The 21164-nt window shown below is 37.3% G+C and overlaps 1 protein-coding gene across 1 annotated transcript in view; it reads right to left on the minus strand.

Moving 5' to 3' along the window:
* Positions 1 to 21164, minus strand: part of LOC120532063 (B-cell scaffold protein with ankyrin repeats-like) — a 213612-nt gene that overhangs the window by 190400 nt on the left and 2048 nt on the right. The window contains exons 2-3 of the mRNA XM_039757970.1: positions 10339 to 10731; positions 4619 to 4758 (exon numbers count right to left, since the gene is read on the minus strand). Coding sequence (XP_039613904.1) covers positions 4619 to 4758; positions 10339 to 10731 — 533 coding nt within the window. The remainder of the gene's footprint in view (positions 1 to 4618; positions 4759 to 10338; positions 10732 to 21164) is intronic.

Genomic DNA, 21164 nt, shown 5'->3' on the forward strand with positions numbered 1-21164 from the left:
GGGTGCTGAAGGGACTGCAGAGGCCCTGCATCATCGGGCTTCCACCTTACTTGGAATTGCTCCGGACCAATCGTATGAGACACCAGAAGTACACCTGTGTATCACATATAAGGTGCCATCTGCTACTGGCCTAGAAGCCAGAGTTGGGAGAGGGCAGACGAAGCTAGCTGGAGGAAGGATGCAGCCAAGACAGACAGAGAGAGAAGAAGAGAAAAAATTGCTGACTGCCACTTAACTATTTGTGCTTGTACTGTGTTGGGCAGGTGAGAAACACTTGTGAGAAGAATTTCCCATAAAAATGTAAAAGCTGTTTGTGTTGCTGGACTTGTGTCTGTCTGTCTGTATTGGGTTTTGGGAGCTGGTGCGGTCCCTGGAGGCCACATATTCTAATAGGCAAGGCTACATTTCTGCCTCCTCGATTCTGGTCTTTTCATTTAATTAGTTTGCAATCTACTCAGATCTCTCAGAGATCATTTTATTCCAAAATATACAGAGTTGTTATAGGGGTACATGACATATCGGTCAGACTTTTTTCAGTTTGAGTTTTACAGCCATGGAGGGGATACTCTAAACCAGTGGTTCTCAACCTTTATTCCTCCAAGGTCCCTCTGTAAACCACATGAAATTGTGTGAGCCGCCCTATATGATATTTCCCCTCTTGTACTTTTGCTACACTCTTGATAAAGGTGCATGTTTTTGAACTTACATTTATTAACAAATTCATATTTTCTGCTAGTGCTATTACAGTTCCAGTATTTTTTAAAAATGGAACAAACTTAGGAATCACAGTTGGTGTGTTTTCATTAAATAAGTTATTTTTACTAGTGCCTGAATTTCTTAATCATAACATAAAATGAGCTGCCATTTTTATGGATAAATAATAACCAGAAATTGTGAAAATATAGAAATTTGCACTGCAGATATTTTGATAACAATAAAAATAAAAGCTGCTCAATACCCAACAAGGCATTACTTTTTGCATGATGTATAAAGTTTTAATATATTTCTGAAAATAAATAAATAAAAGTAATTTTTATAAATGCAGAGTTAATTGTTGAATTAATTTTTTTCATAACTTAACTTGAGACCTGTGCAACTTTAAAATGTGAATAGAGTGGCATGTGTCGACCAGTGCCTCCATTAGGAGACACATTATGGCACTGTGGTATGTCTCCTTCTTTATGCTTTTTCTGATTAAGTCATTGTGACCTGCTGGTTTCTATTCTAACTATACATTAATAGTTACAATGAGCTATACTGCTTGGATTAACGTTAGGCATGAATAGTTCATTGTTCAGTTCCTTTTATGATTGGCTTATACTCTCTTCTTTTTACAATTGTAAAATAAATTATATCCTACACAGTACTTTCTTCCCAAACCAACTACATAGCCTCTACAATACATTACATACAGCATGCAGTGACTGTCAGTTGTCTTAAAGACCCTGTTCAAGTTTTGTTTCATATATAGATTGAATTCAAGTATTATTTATCAGGATTACATTTACATCTGTCATTAAAATGCATTTTCAGTATCTACCTGCTAGAAAAACCTCACTATTCTAGCCATGTGAGACACCCTAGCTACTGAAAATACATCCATAACATTCTTGTACCTTGCTCCTCTAATATTGGTCTCCTGCTTAGTGTCTGGCCAGAGTTCACACCTGTTCACCGTCCACTTCTAAATTTACCATGGTTTCTGCACCTCCGCACACTGCAATGATGACCAAGCCACTGGATTTCACACTGTTTCAATCCAGCTCACATACTCACTACCTTACTTTTTATTTCACCCAATCACAGTGCCATCCCCTCTTTTCCTGTCTGTGTTATTGGCATATTGCCCTGAATCAGTGGCGCTCTCTGCCATTCTTGCCAGACCCAATTGGCACATAGCTGCCATGCTGCAGCATGGCTGAGATGCAACATTTTTTCAGATATTGACACCCATTCTATAACTTGACATTAGTGATTTATTTATTTTTTTAATTTTATAATTATTTTTATTCATCTTATGGCCCCAGTTAAAGTTTTCTGCAGCCCCCAGGTTGAGAATCTTTGCTCTCAACCGCTTTCAATTTGAAATGTCTGCTATAGTTCTGCATGACTATGAAATTGCTATACTATGCTCTTGACATTTGTAGGTATAATAAAAGAAGTGCTTTAAGCCAAACATGATAGCATATATTGAAGTTCTTTAACAGTTTCACCCTGATAAGACAATAAGAGTAGTCTTAATTCCTTGCTGGGGTAATAACAATCTTCCTGAACACCATCATCACTAAACAGACAACACACCTCAGCCTCACCTAACACAGCCTATCAGATCTCAAATTCACATACAGTATCTCAGAAACCGCTTGACACTGCTTAACAATAAATGGATGCACACAGAAACAGAAAGACTGACAGAAATGCTTAGAAAACATCAGAAACACATGTCTAACTACAATGTGAGAACTCAGTTCTTTAAAAAATGCTGCAAATCTCATTTAACTGTTTTTATAATAAGAAATGGTTTCTTTAAACAGTCTCCTTTCTATTTGAGCAGCTGGTTGGAGATCTTGTGGGAGTGCACATTTGAGCAGACAGGCCATTCTAAAACAGGTAACTAAAATCTACTTCATGCTGTTTAACCCTGAGGAAATCTGGCTAAGTTTGTCATGTTAGAGTGTTGCATTTACCCTTCCTGAAGTTATAATATGCCATGCCAATTGATGTTGTTAAAACAAAAAAATAATTAATTTTGCTGTCTTTGACTTCACATCTGAACCCATTCTTAATCAAGCTTGGTTGTAATGGTTATATTTCATATTTTGAAAACCTGCACTATCTTAGGCATCCCAGGTGCATTTACTTGAAATCTTTCTTTTGTGCAGAGGTTGGACAACATATTTAACAGCACTTTTACTATGCCTTGCAATATTTCAGCTTCCTCTTTTTGACTCCATTTCCTTCACAGCAGTAATTCCTCCTGTCCAAAGCAACTAACTCTTGGCACTCCTTTCATGGTTATAACACTTCCCTCTCACACAAACATTACTAAATGCTAGAAACCTGGGCAAAATTGCCACCCATAAATCAATGTAAAAGGATTTTTGGCATGTTGGTAGTTTCCATAGGAGCTTTTCTTGTTCAGAAATTAAATATAAAGTTATGTGTGTAATAATGTACTAAATAAATATTGTGTTAAAAGCGGATAACATGGTGACACAATCTATTCAACTGGACTAAAAAAATAATAAGTACAATTTTTTTTTTAATAGCTGGTATACTTTTCTTTTTTGATGCTCAGGTTAAATAACTTAAGAGTCTAGGCAAATACACACTCCAAATCCAAATTTATCATTCAGTTACAATTAGTAATCTTTTAAGGCCAAACAACCATTACCTGAATGAAGAATCAGTGTTTCTAATCAACTAATTGCCTTTCAGAACAGCAATTTGCTTACTAAAAAAGCACTAGGTTTATTTAGTTATGATATGCCACCATGTGGGAAAGTAAACTGAGAGACCCTGACCACACAAAGAAATAGTAATTAAATGTACTTAATGAACAATAGAAACAAGCAAAAAGGTCATATTAATAACATCTAATTAAAAGAAATAAAAATCAGGAATACCAAAAAAAAAAGCAATAATAAGTCTAAAATACTAAGTTCAAAAAAGGAATAAAAAGATAAATATAAATAAATAAAGTCATTATTAAAAAGATAATTGGTACTGATAATGTTACTGTAATGGTTTTAATTATAGGTAATTATAATTTATAATTGCACTGATAAACATTACTTAATACAGAAATTAATACCATTATTAAATAGATGCTTGCATTTATTATGCATGATAAAAATCCATCCATCCATCCATTTTCTAACCCGCTGAATCCGAATACAGGGTCACGGGGGTCTGCTGGAGCCAATCCCAGCCAACACAGGGCACAAGGCAGGAACCAATCCTGGGCAGGGTGCCAACCCACCGCAGGACACACACAAACACACCAAGGCCAATTTAGAATCGCCAGTCCAACTAACCTGCATGTCTTTGGATTGCGGGAGGAAACCGGAGCGCCCTGAGGAAACCCACGCAGACACGGGGAGAACATGCAAACTCCACGCAGGCAGGACCCGGGAAGCGAACCTGGGTCTCCTAACTGCGAGGCAGCAGCGCCACCGTGCCGCCCCATGATAAAAATACATAGTGAAATATACTGAATTTGGTGTGTAAACGTTTATAATTAGAAAATCTAGACTCCATTTCATTTTCTTTAAAAGTTCCATTTCTTGCCTATATTAATCTACTAAACTATTTACCTTTGAGCCCATCCCTTATTATCTTATGCATTTCATTACTTTTACAAAAGTAATTACAATTTTTGAGCTTCTAAATGTTTTTAAAATTTAAAATGTATTTTTGTATTGAACATATTTATAAATAAGAACTAGGTAATACCTAATTTTGTTTTACATGTTTTATTAAAATCTTAATGCTGATTTATCAAAGGCATTATTTATTTATGCATTCATTTAAAAATATGAATTCAGTTCCTTGACTGCAATATTTTAAAAATCCTGACATGCAGTTGTTTTTGTAAATATTAGAAATGTGTTCTCACCTCACACTGAATTTTTCTTGGAACTACCAACACAGATGATTTAAGATCAGGACCTTCAGTAGACTGTGTTTGTCCTTTAACACATTCCATTGCGCCTCTTTTTTGGTTTGAAGAAATGACAGGTGTAGTAGTGTTAGCACCTTAATGGAGAACAAGAAACAAAACAGCTATTAGAAAAGCTAAGAAAAGCATTGCACACACTACTAGACTTCAATTTGTTGAGTACAATTCTAAGTTAGGATAAATAAACAAATGACAGGTACTGCTAGAATCTCTCTCTCTCTCTCTTTCTCCCTCTTACTCACTCATTCGAGACTCTATTCTTTCTTCCCACCAGTGGACCTTTACTTCAGAATCTTATTGCAACCCAAGGCTGGATTAAGCATCTAATCTTATTTTGTTATGATTAAAGCAGGCAAAAGGAAAGAAAAATTAAGCATGACCTTGAACTGAACATTTGTAATGGTGTGAAGCCTCTAGTTGTATCAATTGCCAACCTAGTTTTAAAGCTAAGCTAAATAGGAGGAGAAGCTTCCAATATTGTCCACAAGGGTGTATGTTGTCTCTTAAGCTAGACATATACTACATCAATCTAATGAATTGAAGAATTCACCAAAAACAAAGGTACAAACGATCAAATATAAATGGAGGGCATTATTTATAATAAGGACAGGACCAAAACTAAAACATCACTAGAATCAATACAAAGAAAGATACCTAAACCAGATTTTCAAGCAATAAAAGAAACATCATGAAGACAGAGTGAGAGAATTCATTTTAACTACATCCAAAAGGGTGACAGATTGCTTACAGTATATATCAACTTGACTGCACAGGGTCAACAAGGTGAAATGCATATGAATTATTGTTCATGTACAGCAACATGATGTCACAGCAATATGACAACCACAACAAAATACATAGCTGTTCAGTAAATCAACAGCTAAAAAAGTAAGAGACATAAAAGCAAAAGAGAAGGCCTAGTCCTAGTTTCACTTTAACAGTGAAGAACAGCCTGCTTTATTTGCAGGAAGAAAAGGCTAAAAGTCCATTTAGTGCTCCAGACTCCTAGAGCCCTTCATATAGTAGTTCTTAAAAGTACCATGTTTCAGTGCTATTGTTCCCTCTCTCCTCCTATTAAATACCAGTCTAATATTAGCTCCTTGCTTCTGTTTTTTATGGAATAAAAAGGCTGTCTGTTAAGCAATCAGCTTTGGTTCAAAACAGAGGAAAGGGAAAGTTGCCATTACCAGATTTGGAACATTATCACTGGGCTTTTGTTTTACATCGGATTCTGATTTGCTACATTTAATGCCAAATGGACCTGAACAGCAAGATCCCATATCATAGCACATCAAATCAAAGGAGCCAGGAAGCCAGAAGAACTGATTATCTGGTACTATATTGAACCATTCTTTTTTGAGCATGAGAATTTTAACAAGGAAAATTAAAATTATTATGATCCAGATCCTTGAAGAACAATAGAGTACTATATGCCTTATAATTAATCCATAATATTAAAAAACTTATTTAACTCTTTTGCTTTCTAGGTTTTACCAGATTTTGGATTTTATGGCAAAATCTTCCTTTTGGATCTTTTATTTTTGATAGACTGACATTACTTTACCTTCCTTAATAGTGACATTTTTCTAAACAGAATCAGAACATCAGAAAGTCATTCATATTGATTTTTCATTATGTACTTTGTTCAGTTGAACTTGGAAAAACTTTGTTTAGCAATTGCTGTTAATCAGACATCGCTTTTCAGCAACTGAAACAGTGTTGGAAACACAAAATTAACATGAAACTATTTAAACATACTCAGAATTGCTAGGGCAGGTGTACGCAAAATATAATACTATCTGTTTTGCCAGCACAGATGACCCAACTATGTTCAAATGGTACTGAGAAATGTGAATTCCAAAATCAGACCATCTTTTTTCTTAGAGGGAGCAGACACACCAGTGGACACACAGTTTTACAGTGCTTTGTTTCATTACAATAGCTTTGAGTTGATAGGGAGAAAATTTGGCACCCTGTGAAAAACAGTTATTTCATAATCTGTAATAATTTTTAAAGTGGCCAGAGTCTGATAAAAAAGGTGGGGTTATAAGCAAAATAAACATGTGTGGCTTGAACATACAGCTACCTTCAATATTATAGCATCATACAAAGCATAACCAGCACATAAATATCTATTACACATTTTATTGTGGAATTAACAACAATAGTTATCACAGACCATACTTTCTATCAAATACCTTGTGACTGAAAGCAGTCACTTAGGTCCTAAGCAGAAACAGGCACTTGAAGGGGTAAAGGCAGGGGTTTCAGCCACTGTAGTCATTTCTTTGTGCACATCTTTAATTAGCAGATGAAACAGTTAAATAATAAATGGATTTTCCTGTAAATTTAACTGCATTTTTTACTTAGATGTTTTATTGAATAAAAGAAAAAAAAAGTCACAGCGTGGTAGCACAGTGGTTAGCAATGTTACTTCATATCCTGAATTTGAATCCTGCACCTGGATGTTTTCTGTGTGAAGTTCAAATGTGTTTTCCATTTTCCTCCTTGTTACTCTGATTTCCCCCCCACATCCCCAAAGAAGTGCAGATTAGGTAGATCAACAATTCTTAATTGGCCACAGTATGAATGAGTGGACACTGGCTTGGACTGGTGCCCTGCACAGGGTTTCTGGTCATGCATGCAGTGTTGTCATTCCATGAAAGGATAAAGCATGTTTAACAATGGTGGTGATAAAAAGAATATGGTACTGTATGTTAAACATTTTCATCCATATCTGTTATCTTGTTTTTGATAAGGACTAAATTTGTTTGGGCTTCATTTGGATAGAAGATTAAAATATAAACATTTCAATTTCAGATGCAGACAAAAATCAAGTTCCTCTGAATCAGTTCTCATTAAAGTTTACTAAGAATTGAACATCCTACAAGGTGTATATACTGTAGTCATTTTACAGTAGTAGTAGTCCATGTGTTGTTGACATTTTACTGTTTGGACATCTTGTTACTGGAGGCATTCCTTATTAGTAAGGGGGAGTAAATGCTAACATTAATTTTATTTTTATTTTTTTCATTTTTTCATTTCTATTACTATTTAATTTAATATTGTTTCTTTGTGTCAGTGTACTGCTGCTGGATTGTGTGAATTTCCCCTTGGGATTAATAAAGTATCTATCTATCTATCTATTAATATTTTTTCTATTTTCTTCTTTTCATATGCTTAAAGAAATTAATCAAGGTGATCGATTATGTAATGTGAGCTGTAAAACTGCCTTTGCATAAATAAGTTAAAACAAAGTGAATACAGATAAAATTAACTTAAAATTTTTACTGTTTACATATGACAAATTTGCTTACTTATTAACGCAATGTATAATTATGATTTACGAGGTACTAGCCAGCATGATTTCAGAGATTTCTTTGCTTCCATAGGTTTATATTCTAGATAGATAGATAGATACTTTATTAATCCCAAGGGGAAATTCACATACTCCAGCAGCAGCAAACTGATAAAGAACAATATTAAATTAAAGAGTGATACAAATGCAGATATAACAGACAATAACTTTGTATAATGTTAACGTTTACCCCCCTAGGGTGGAATTGTTTCCTTTAGCATATATGAATACTGCATTCTAATTTCTACTTGATTACATCATTTTATTCTACTCATAATTTTTCAGTTAAATATTATATTATTATATTGTTTCTTCTACAAAACACCTTCTAATGGTGTTTGCTGCACTCTCTATAATAAAAATTGATTAGTTTAATAAAATTAGTGATCAATACATTAATTAATATGGGAACTTGCAATTTTTAACAAGCCATACTTTAATAAATGAATCAATGAAATCTAAACTATTACTGTGTGTGGTCCAAAGAGAACATACCTTAAAAGTGCAGGTAAACAGTTCTAAATGTCTCAGACACAGTTAAAAAGTAAATGGTCTCCAATAAAAAATTTAGAAATGCAATGACAGAACACCAGACTAACACTGTTAAGCACTGACTTGATAAGAATCAATTTTATTTCATTCTAAACAATGAAATAAAAAGTCAATGCACAGTAAAGGTCTATGTCAATACACTTTTATAATTCTCCATCTGAATTCTAAATGCTGTAATGGTCCAATAAAAGGTAACAAAAAACTGATACTGAAATCTTGCCAAACTGTATCTTAAATGTTGGAGCTCCTCAAGGTTGCTACCTCACTTTTCTTCCATGACTATAAAGCGGAATACACTAAAACTGCATCTTTTTGTTGAAGTGTGTTTCAGGTCATTGCTCTGCTGAAGAATGAAGTTCTAATTGATCAGATACCTCCCTTGATAAATGAGAAACTGCATGTACTGCTTTGAATAAAAATAAAAATCTAACCATTCTGACCAGATCACTAACTCCCCTTGTCCAAATACAGCCCTATTCCTGTAGGAAACTTATGTTGTGTGTCACTGCTGACTGCAGACTTTCAACCATATGAGTGATGTGAGCAAGACCATGTGACCATGTGATCCATACACAAGGCATGTGAGAGTCTAGCTTTGTTTCCACTTCAGAGAATCAAATTTGTGGATGAAACTGATCCATTAAGACCACTTAAATCAAGACTTCTCTGGAATGTAGAAGGGTGTGCTTGGCTTCCAGTGGTTTCTGTTACTTCAGAGCTGGTAGCAGTGCTGGACTTCTTCCAATTTCATAGGGATGACAGAATAAGGTAACAAGGGTGTCACAAAGAATAAAAAAGTCACAGTTAGCAGTAGAGAGGCCTTGTATATGACACTGTAAAAAGCTCAAGCCACTATGGAGCATTAGGCCTTGTCTGTGAAATGGGTGCCCTTGAAGAATAAGAGGGTAAGGGGCAGAGGCATGAAATGTTGCCAGAGGTCACTGGAGAAACACAGCAGATAATAAAGATGCCTCACCTTCTGTGAAAAAACAGAGACATACCAGTAGAAATTCATACCTCCTTGTGATTGATATTGTTCAGTAAATTGCCCTGGACTAGAGATGTTGTGGTTAATTTACCTTGTTAAGGCAATAGACATACTCCTGAAATATAGAACTCTTTTCGTATAATTAAAAGCTCTCAAGTGCCATAAAATCAGGTGTTGCTTCAGTTACTTCTAGTCCAGTGTACTTATTCTAAAATCATAATTATTGTGATCTAGAAAGTAATTCTAACCAAAAACAGATTTAAAGTCTGAATTTGGGAGTAAGATTTAGAATAAACAGTGTTGGGACAAACACCAAATGTTATAAAAGAGGTAGAGGGAAAGACAGGGAGGTGAAGAGAGGGGAAGAAGAGAGGTCTTGGTGGTACATTTGGTGGACAAGTGAATGTGCTACCCCACCAGGTAGATGGGAGTCAGGACCTGTGCAATCATGATAAGAACAAATGTACAATTTCACTTGTCTGTTTATTTTGTACTTGGTGTTCTGTTTCCTTTGTGCATACACCCTTTGTATGTCTGATTCAACTGGTTTTCACACTTACGTCATCATTACCATTATTTTAAGTGTGGAGGGCTGCTACAAAGACATACCTTCCTTTTACTGTGGTTAACCTTAACACTACAGATTATCAGTCACAAAGGAAAAAGACAGAAGCAAGGCTTTGTCAATAGAGCTGCAAAGACAGGGTGGAAGCTGAAGTAAATTTTGAAAAATATGTTGGAGGAACCAAATGTTTTTACCTCTTTCAATGACTCTAGTGACAACAGCTAAGTATTCTTCAGGATCCTGTTCACTTGACATCTCTAAACATTCATTCCCAATAGGCAAAATATCATACAGGTCTTTAGAATTGGTGACTCCACACCTCAGGATCACTACTGTGTTTATTGGCCACAGAGCTCTGGCCAAAAAGAACCTCTTGATCTGTCTGAGAACATCCAACATTCCTTTTGATAGGATGAGAATTTTACATTTGTACAAGCTGAGTTTAAGAAAGTCTTCCTTCTTGATGAAACCTTGTCCAATATCATGACAGCAAATATTTTGGCCATCAATTTTCTCAGCAAGAACAGACTTTAAATATGTTGCCCATTGCTCTGCATCTGCTTCATAGATAATTACCAATTGTTCATCTGAAAAAAGATACATGTAAGAACTGGTATTAATGCAGAGTTCAAAATGGTCTAAACAATGCAACCAAATCTGAATAATCAAGCCTCCTAGTCTCTTAAAACACCTTATCCACTATACATTTATTGGAAGAAAGTACCGTACCAATTTTTATAACAACCTTCTAAACAATATTTGGGATCGTAGGGCTGGAATATGTTCAGGTAGCATCAGGTACAAGGAACTATTGGAATTAGTCTATTGTAGGGTAAACTGGCACATATCTATATATATAATTCACTAAGGCAAGACAACCATGAAAAGCACGCCGGAAGGGGCGTGGATTCACTAAGCCGCCGACAAGTGAGACACCTATGGCGCACGAAGGAAGGAGCCACGCCCACCAACTCCATTGGATACGGCGACAACTCGCAGGGCCACGCCCACCAAGTCGGACGCGAGGACACAGAAAAAGTGGCGTCATTTATATTCGTCTGTCGAGGAGGCCACATGCGGTGCAGGGCAGGTTAATGTCATGCACCTCCGAGCTACGTTGACTGTTCATAGAGGCGAGTTTCTCGCGGAGGTGAATCGCCATATGCAGCAGGTGAGGGGTATCTCATGGGATCTTTAAAACAATCCTTTACAACTGAGGTTAAAACACAATGAAGTAAGCAGTCTTTAAAACCGATTTTTCGGTTACAACGCGTGACCGCTTGCACCATAGCAAACTGTTTTACACACTACATACAGATTCGCATCCGCGACAAACATGCGTCTTCTTAGATGCTCCTGCAGGAACACGGAAGACGTTTTCCTACCCACCAACACTCCTTTTTCACCGCCCGCGTCCCTCGCTCTCTAGGCATTCACACTGCCTGCCCATGTGCCCGGACGCAAAAACTCACCGACCACCCAGTTAGCCTCTTTCGTCTTTGCTAGGAGTCCACATGCACGTCTAAGACACGTTGACTTTTCATTATTCTTTTTGGTTTCGACACCATGAAAAACCATGCGAAAGGAACAACGAAGCCCCGCCCAGAAATTCTACCCCTCCTCCCACGTGCTCAGGAACGCACATCAGACCACTGCCCGCCAAATCAAACACATACTCACTCGCTTTGGTCTGTGCTCCGGTCCAAACTCAGCTGTGAGCCACGTTGACTATTCTTTTGCCCTGGCTGCCACTTCAAATATATTTCATGGAAACAACAATTCGTTCAATGTTATGGAAATTCCTGCTTCAGGTAATTGTTTCTGTCAGTCGGGTTTTTTTTTGAAGAAATTTCATTGACGAAACTGTTGCTCTCAAACTTCGTGACATGGCTCTTAGCTTTGTTTGCCAACATTGGGATAACCGGTGGCGTGGTGTCCGTTGTTCTTAGTCACAGAGGCATTATTATACAGTCTGCTCAACAATACGCTGATTACATGAATACGTCCGGACTCTATGGTGCAGCGTGTCAAACGGTTTGCGAGGGGTATCCCATGGGATCCTTAAAACAATCCTTTACAACTGAGGTTAAAACACAATGAAGTGAGCAGTCTTTAAAACTAAGTTTTCGGTTACGACGCTCCACCACGTGCTCCATGGCAAACTGTTTTACACGCTACATACAGCAATTCGCATCCGCGACAAACATGCGTCTTCTTAGATGCTCCTGCATTTTGTTCACACCCCCCTCCCACCTCGCTACTACCGTGGTCAGGTGTCTTGGTGGATTATATATAGAAAGGCAGCCGAAACCGCACAGAGCAATGAAAAGTCTACAGTTCCATCTTTTCATTCACTTTCTGTTGTATCCTCAAACCCTCCCTTTTTAGACAACGGTGTCTTTCCAGAAGTGTTTAGCATTCAATAAATAATTATGCATGACATTGACCGTGTGTCTATCCGGCGTGGGTAAGCCGTTGAGCCCCATTCGGGCTGCAAACCGTGGAATTCCCACTAAGTGCAACTCATATGCTCCCCAGGGCCGATCCTGGCGACGGGCAAAACGTGCCCGCGTGGCGGCCAAACTCAAAGGGCGGCAGTTGAGGAGACGTGCAGCAGCCGGCGACGCTGCGACCGGCGGCTGTCCGCCTTTGAATTTTAAAGTCTGAGCGTGGCCGACGACTATAGCAGCGGCGGCGTTTGCAGTGAGCAAAGTTTGACAAAGTGGCGTGTATTGTAGTCGATGCGTTGATGCCTATTAGGGACTCCACATACATAGCGATTTGCTCGCGCGGGGCGCAAAGCCTTTGATGGTCGCCGGCTCATCGCACGCTCTGTCTGAACGGTTCCATTGCTTACCATGTGTTTACGACACGCTCTCTAAATGTGTGTAGTCCCTTAGTCAACGTTCAACTTGCATATTTCTTGCGTCGCGAAGGCGATAGATTTCATGTGAGACGCGACGTTCCTCAACGGGATTGCGAGTCAAGAGAAGCGGCAAAAGACAGCGGAGCTGCGGCGATCTCTGAATTGACTGTCACTGTGTGCAGAGCTGCCTGTCGCTTAGAACGATTAAATAAACCGGCTTTCTAATCTAGGCTGGTTTGATTTGAAATTAATCGTTTGAAATTAAATTTTATTTATACATCCCGACTCTAACCCTAACACCGTCATAATCCTGTTTGAAGTAGTACATGTAATAGTAATATCCGTCATATCATAATAGAAAATAGGTACGTAGGGCGGCGAAACCACATTCGCACAAAGGCGGCCGTCTACCCCGGATCGGTCCTGACGCTCCCACTGGTTGCGTCGCGACAAACGTCGCGTCTTCTTAGATGCTCCTGCACTTTCTACGCACCCCCCTCCCACCTCGCTACTACCGTGGTCAGGTGTCTTGGTGGATTATATATAGAAAAGCGGCCAAAACCGCACAGAGCAATGAAAAGTCCACGTCAGTCACATGTGCATCTGGACTGTGTAAAGACGACGACACAAGTGACAAGTTGGAGGTGGGCACGTGACCGGGCAGTACATAGTGAACGAGAAATCGGCAGACTAGCATGACGGACGGAGCTGAATGGACGTCCTTCTCTCCTCCCGTTCCACTCTCCGTGCCGTGAACCCCCATCCCTCCGTCTGGCAGCAGAAGGCGCGAGGACGATCCGCCGGTTTTCAGTCACGGACGATTGTGTGTTGGTTCGTTCCGTGCATTGTTACAATGTTGCTTTTCTTGCTGATTTATTACATTACCGGTGTTTCAAATGTTAATTTTCTCCCTGTGCTTAAAATTCAATAAAAAAACCGGCCTGATTATAGAGACAATATGCTGGCTTGGAGTTTAGTGATTCTGATGTTGTGGGGTAGCAACACTAACCACTGGGTTACATAAAAAAGAGTAAATCTCTTTAAATATTCTCTGCTCTGTCTGTCCACATCACTCCCCTGTTATCCTAAAACGTACTTCCACTAGTACTTTAAATTGAACACTTTCCTAGAGAAAGAACACACAGAAATCCTAAGTAATATCACCCCGAGCAGAAAGGGAAAGCTCTCACTAACAGCTTCTCATTTTCAATCCCCATTAGATGCTCTCCAGCCATAAAATGAGTGACCCAAACTCTGCTTCCTACATGAAGCCCCACCCCTTCTGAAATCGACAATATAAGAACCTCACAACCACAGAAAGTCAGTATTCACTTGAGGACTAGTATTACTAGTGGATGATGGCTTGATCCCTGATTCTAGTTTCTTTTTGTCTGGCTGTATTTCAAACCTTTTTTGCACCCTTGTGTGCTGTTTATTTTGCACTTACCAGCTGGTAACCTAACTCTTTTCACATCTTTATCTATTTATTACAATAAAATAACAGTAAATAATCATTATGTGTGAATTTAATTTCTGCAGAATTGCTTATCAGCTTTAGTCATACCTATTCGCAGATAAGGTACTCACTGCAGGCCGTGGCATGGGGTGTATTCAAGAAAATGAACAGCAGAAAAATAAAATCAGAGTGGGCCTATGGTGCATGAGTGACTTGTGAGCAATAGCAAGTCTATGATGTCCTTAGATATCCAAGACATGCTACATTGACTGGATCAATGAGTGTCTACCCAAAACCGAAAGGCGTGGGCAAGCCATTGAACCCCATTTGTGATGAAGACCGGGGCTTGCAATTGTTCAACACAAACAAGAAATTCCAAGTAACAGCAGATTATAAGCTTGTATTGATTAAGTCCCAGCCCTTTATACACACCACCTACTGTTACTACCAATTGAATGGTTTAGTGAGGTCATTGGATCAGCTCTGTGCTGCTGTCAATCATGGCCTCTGGTGGAGCATCTAAGAGACGATTAAACTTAATTATAGAGGAAGTAAACTTTGTAACAAGATTTCCATGTGAAAAAGTGAAATGATCATTACTGATCATTGAGATGGCTGGTATCTTGCTTGAACCCAACGCCATTTTTCCCATAGGATCAAGATAGATAGATAGATAGATAGATACTTTATTAATCCCAAGGGGAAGAAGCTTCATTATCTGCATTTTTCATATTTAAGTTTTTTTCGGGAACATACCACCTGTGGAAAACAAGAATTGACTGTATTTTAATGAAGCCTGACCAAATGATGTTAATTTTATTTGAATTTTTTTTTAATCTACAGAATGTAAATCCAGAACATTCCTTAAAATATTTATACTTTAGAACCAATGGAAGTGGTGAACTATAGATTAAAAATCATTTTTAATATTCCACGTTCATCTGTGTGTGCAGCTGTACCTATCTTATACTTTGTTATCTTTTCTGTAATCTGTTATCCTTTGGTCTGTGAACCGCCTGTCATTAATTTGTCCACTTATCTACATCATGTTCAGTATCATGTTCTGTCTCCCAATTCTCAAGTCTGTCAGTTGTGCATTAATATTTATTTATTTTTGTCTTGTCTGTAGATGCTGTCTCTGCTGTACTCTCCAAAATGTGTTTCCAGTTGATCAACTTCTGTATTCAATTCAGTGACTTGATGATAAGTATATTTCAGGCCTTTTCGGCTGTCTCAGTATTTTGCTGTTTTTTTTCTTGATTTGAATTATCCTATCTGAAAGTTAAAGGATGCATGTAATCATTTTTTTTATGTTGTGTACCACTGTATAATAATTTGCACAATATTAATTATGATCCATAACTGTGATCATCAATGCAATGGAAAAGCGTACTAAGCCAAAACAAGGAGAAATGGACCCCCCCAAATACTTGATTTTGTAGTATTTGAATTATGTGAGTGTAGTGTACAGACACTTCCACAAATGTAATATTTAGTATCCCATCCATTATCCAACCCACTATATCCTAACTACAGGGTCACAGGGGTCTGCTGGAGCCAATCCCTACCAACTTAGGGTGCAAGGCAGGAAACAAACCCCAGGCAGGGTGCCAGCCCACCACAGGTCACACACCAAGAACAATTTAGGATCACCAATGCACCTAACCTGCATGACTTTGGGCTGAGAAAGGAAACCCACACATATATGGGGATAACATGCAAGCTTCACACAGGGTGGACCCGGGTGGACTTACTCTATCCACTATGCCACCAATCTGCCCAATATTTAGTGTATATATATATATATATATATATATATATATATATATATACATATGTTTGTTTAACTTCAGCAGTTTATTGAAAAAGACAAATATTTGGACAATGTCATTTGTCTAGTTACAGGTTTTCTATTGAAAAACATTTCAATCCATGGATGGATTAATCATTGCTATAGAAAAGTGCTGAGTAATGTGTGCCAGCTTCAGTGTTTATTAAAGTTGTATTTGAATTGCCTAAGGGTTATTTAAATATGAAAAATATATTAATATGAAGCTAGCATTTTAATTTAAATTTGGAGTATTGAATTAAACTGGAGAATCAGCACAGGATTTGGTAAATATATTTTATAATTTATATTTTATCTTTTTATATCTCTCTTTTGCATTCTGTGTTGTTCTTGTTTATTCCACCAATGTTATCAAGACAAATTCCTAGTTCACATTATTGTAGTTTGTCAATAAAGTGAATTCTGATTCTGATTCTGAAATATTATAATCTGCCTATATAACAAATAAAATGAAGTTCCTCAAAATGCTATGCTACTGTAAGAATATTTGGAAAACACAGTTCTGTGAGGACAAGTAGAAGATGCTACATGGAAGCAAAATGAACAATGAAAGAAGTCTCCCAAAAGGATCTAGAAAAAAGCATATTGAACATGGTCTGAAATTAAAAATATTGCTGGAGATATTTAGTCCTTGAAGCAATATGAAAAGGCAATGCAAAGAAAGGGGTGTTATACCCAAACTCTACAACACTATATTGAGACTGACTTGGAATACAGCTTGCAATTTATGTTGCAAAGAAGACATAACAGGATGAAATGCTGTAGATGAGAAACTAAAGGACATGATTCTGTGGACTGAAGTCCATGTCCTTCTGTAAAGGGACAATGCAGTTAGACCTGTTTAGCCCAAAACATACTTGGCTATCTGGGGACCTAATCCAGAATGAAGAACCCTCAAAAGCATATGTACATGTTTTTCAGCTAAATCATAAATCACTCGCTTAAAAGCTCCAGTGGAATTTAATGGGAGTCTCATTCCAAGATACTGTCCAGGAGGAGACTCTAGACCAAATTACAGAGACATTGGATAAAACGGACAAATTATATATAATGGAAAAAATTACATGTAAATGAGGTGGGGGACAATTCTATTATTCACTAAACAAACAAGCCTACTGAAGTAAACAGAATGATTTTGTCTGCAAAATTTCTTATGTTCTCACTTAAGCAAACACATATGCATTTTCCTTAAGGAAAATCTGTTTTATTTTATTTTTTTTGTCTGACTCTTATTTTTAACCTAATGTTTAAATTGTGAAAAATGTAACCTTGGTTGATGATACTGTTATGGGGAGAGAAGTTTTTAAGTCCATCCATTTTGAATCAGTTGGAAGCAACGGTACTTAACCATTATACAGGTATATAGCAAAAACTGGTCAGTGCAATGGAGTATTGCAGATTAAAGCATGCAACTAATACGTGAGATGATAACAACTTTCTTTATGTAAAAGTAATTCATATATATGCCAAATTATTCTGAAAGGTAATTTCCAGAAGCATGTACTCTGTTTTTGTTCATAAGATTCACATTTATATTTCTGCTCGGTGTATATATTTTAGTATAATGACCAGCTGCAGATATTTTTTAGTTTAAACCAGTACTTTCAAACAGTGGTATACAAGAAAACTTTTAAAATGGGCAGTAAAATCACGAAATCAAATTATGTAGGGGAGAAAACATTTTTGTATTTTGCAATTGATATCAGGCATATTTTTCAGAATTACACTTAAACATCATTTGTTTTAATTATATGCCATGTACACAAATCATGTCCATATAATGCATATACACTAACCTCCTGATTAACAGTTTTATATTTCACACAAATTTGTCAGAGAGACAAATGCATGAAAATCAAAAGCCCAGTGCAATATCAAGGAAATATTCAGCTTACAAAAAATCTGGATATGAAATACTTCATTGCAGGTCTCAGATGTGTCCCCAGAAACAGACTCCCAGTAATCACTGAGCCATCTGCTGAAACAAGCATGTTACACAATATCTGCATCCTAAATGTATGTGTTGGCTACAGCCTTAACAGCATGTTGAAATAAGAGTAGTTTTGAAACATTGTAACTAAATAACAATACATTGTCTCTGACAGCATTATGGTAACTATCCTGCACAGAGACATGCATATAAGATTTTGACTTCTCTCTGTAATGACTGTTGTAGCAGCTAATATGCTGCTTTTCTGCTGTTTCCCAAAATTACATGTGGTATGTGTAATAGGTCTGTCACTAGCTTATTAAAAGTGATTAGAGTTTTGTACTGTATCAGTGGAGCTGAGGCTGTTATTTTGTAAATTGTAAATTGTTAACATTTCTTTCTCGGGTTAATTTCTGCCTACTCTAGCCCTTATATAGCTTAGGTGGGTGGATAATATCACTTACATTAAATCAGGGTCACAGAAGGCTGAAGCTTCATCATGGAAAGCAAATCTAAAATGCATTTCTAGCCATTGGCCATTTTTCTAAGTCAAGAATGAGATACGACAACTATGCGTTTGGGTTCTGATGCTAATAGTTGGTCATGATTGGCTGTTGATCAAACATATACCCTCTTTTAACAGCTTATCTAAAAAATCTCTGTTTTTCACCCTGCTGTTTTAACCAATGCCAATCGAAGTACTATTAATCCACCTTTGAAATACTTTAATTGTTTTTATATTTTTACTGATCACTCATTTTGGCAGGGATGGTTAGCATATTGGTGCAGTGGTTGCTTCTGTTCACGTATAAGCCACTGTTAAAGTGCCATGCCTGGCTGTGGTCTCTGTGGAATTAGAATATCCATACACCAGTGTTTCCTCTTTTCCTTTACCAAAGATGTGCACGTTAGGTTTAATCATGATTAGCTAGTCTTTGTTGGCTAAAATAGACTTTCATTTTCCTATCACTTTTATAGAAAAAAGTGGGAAACAAGAATGCAATGTTATGCACGGACAATGAAGGGGAGTATTGGGGGGCTCAAGTCTGGAGTACATTACAGGGACAGGTTAGGCTGAAGAATATTTACTAAATTGTCTTCCAGCTGTTATATTTAAGGTAGGATTGCCTCTCTTGATTATGTTTAAATTCCGTTTTATCTCATTTTTGTTCATGTTTTACCCTTTAAATATTATTATTTGTTATTTATGTTTATTATTTGTATATTCATTTTAGGTATTTTTTGTCAGTTGTGATTACTATTTTTCTATGTATGACAGTATGTTCTGTCTTGTTCCTTGAGTTTTGTTGGTGGTTCCCCAAAAGTCCATGCCATCTGTTAATCTCTGTTGAGGGACTGCTTCCAGCCCTATAAAGAATCATGGGAATTGCACCCTCTTTGCAGTACATTGTACGTGCTTGGTGTTTCCTTTTTTTGCTATTGTTAGTTGTTTGTGTTTAGTGGCTTTTTGATTATTTTGCTTCTGTTTGGGGATTCTGTTTTCTGTTAGTGTTTTGGTACTTTGATTAAGATTGCCCTGTTGGCAAGTCGTTTTATCCTAATTTTTCTCTCTTGAGAATTTTATGATATTTTCTGATTTTTGTAAAATAAATCTTCTATTATATAGATTCTTTGTTTGCCCCTTCATTCACAAGTTGGAGGTTTATAGTCATCCTCCATGGGTGCAACTGGGTTTGCATTTAGTGAACTTTACTTATTTATGAACTTTTGGAGCCAAGTGCAATTTAATATGGGGGAGTTCTAGGTCTGCCACTAGAGTGAGAGCTCAGGGTGCCTGGTCAGTCATGTAGGAATTCTGGCCCACTTCCCTGGGTGTTCTTTTAGGTCTCACACTATGCCAAAAAAGGAAACACTCACCAGCCACCACTATACCACAGATATTGACTGGAGGCCCGGCCTATTATGTAACCACCCACAAAGATATAAGACAAAACAGACACTCACTCTAAACATAACACCAGATAAAGAGGAGAGAAAGAAGTCGGAAACAAATTGTGACCTCAGTTACAGAAACCACAGAAGTCCCTCTCCTTCTAGTACCGTCCTTATATAACTACTGTGATGGCCAGATATTTGCATTCATTTTTAGACCCGTGGCTACCAGAGCCACAGTATCCCACAGGAGCATGGAAAGTGCACAAAACATTTGCTGAGTGCTAAAGTTTTTGTTAATGTTTGTTTCCTTTTCTATTTTGCATCACTTCTAATAATAATAATAGATTTTATTTATAACGCACTTTTCAATGATAAGGTCTCAAAGTGCTACAACAAAAGCAATAACCACAAAATGTAAAAGTTTAAAAGACTAGATTAAATCAACAATCACAGCAATTAATAAATGGAGATGTCAGGGAGACCCCAACACCTTATTGTGTTGTGTCCCATTTCTCCCCACAGCAGAAAAGTTGGTATTTACGGTAGTTGTCACAGAATTCAAAAATTTAATAAAGTTGTAAAAGAGATCCTGCAGTACAATGCCAACCTTTATTCAGGGGTATCTGGCTATTACTGATATAATGTTGATCGCATATGTTATGTCTTTCCTGAGAGGTACATTTATTGGATGCAGTTTCCTTACTGCAAACTTTTTCTCCCCAGAACAGCAGTCTTGTGAGATTCTTACTTCATAAAGGTAGGAAGGACACGTCTATTCCCCATGCAAGCAATTAAGCAAATATGCAGCTCTCCATTTCACACATTTAAACAGCAATTTAAACAACTGGGCGTACAGCCATTCTTTGCAGGCACCATACCACACTTCATGAAAGCTACTTAATCATACAATCCCCAAAGAGTAAACAACTATTACAGATCAATCAAAAATTTAGGTTCCCCTTACAGAAATTGAATTGTTTTGTTCACAAAATGCAGGCAACAAAATGGGAATTTGCTATCCAG

Source organism: Polypterus senegalus, chromosome 7 (assembly GCF_016835505.1).
Source record: "Polypterus senegalus isolate Bchr_013 chromosome 7, ASM1683550v1, whole genome shotgun sequence".
NCBI lineage: Eukaryota > Metazoa > Chordata > Cladistia > Polypteriformes > Polypteridae > Polypterus > Polypterus senegalus.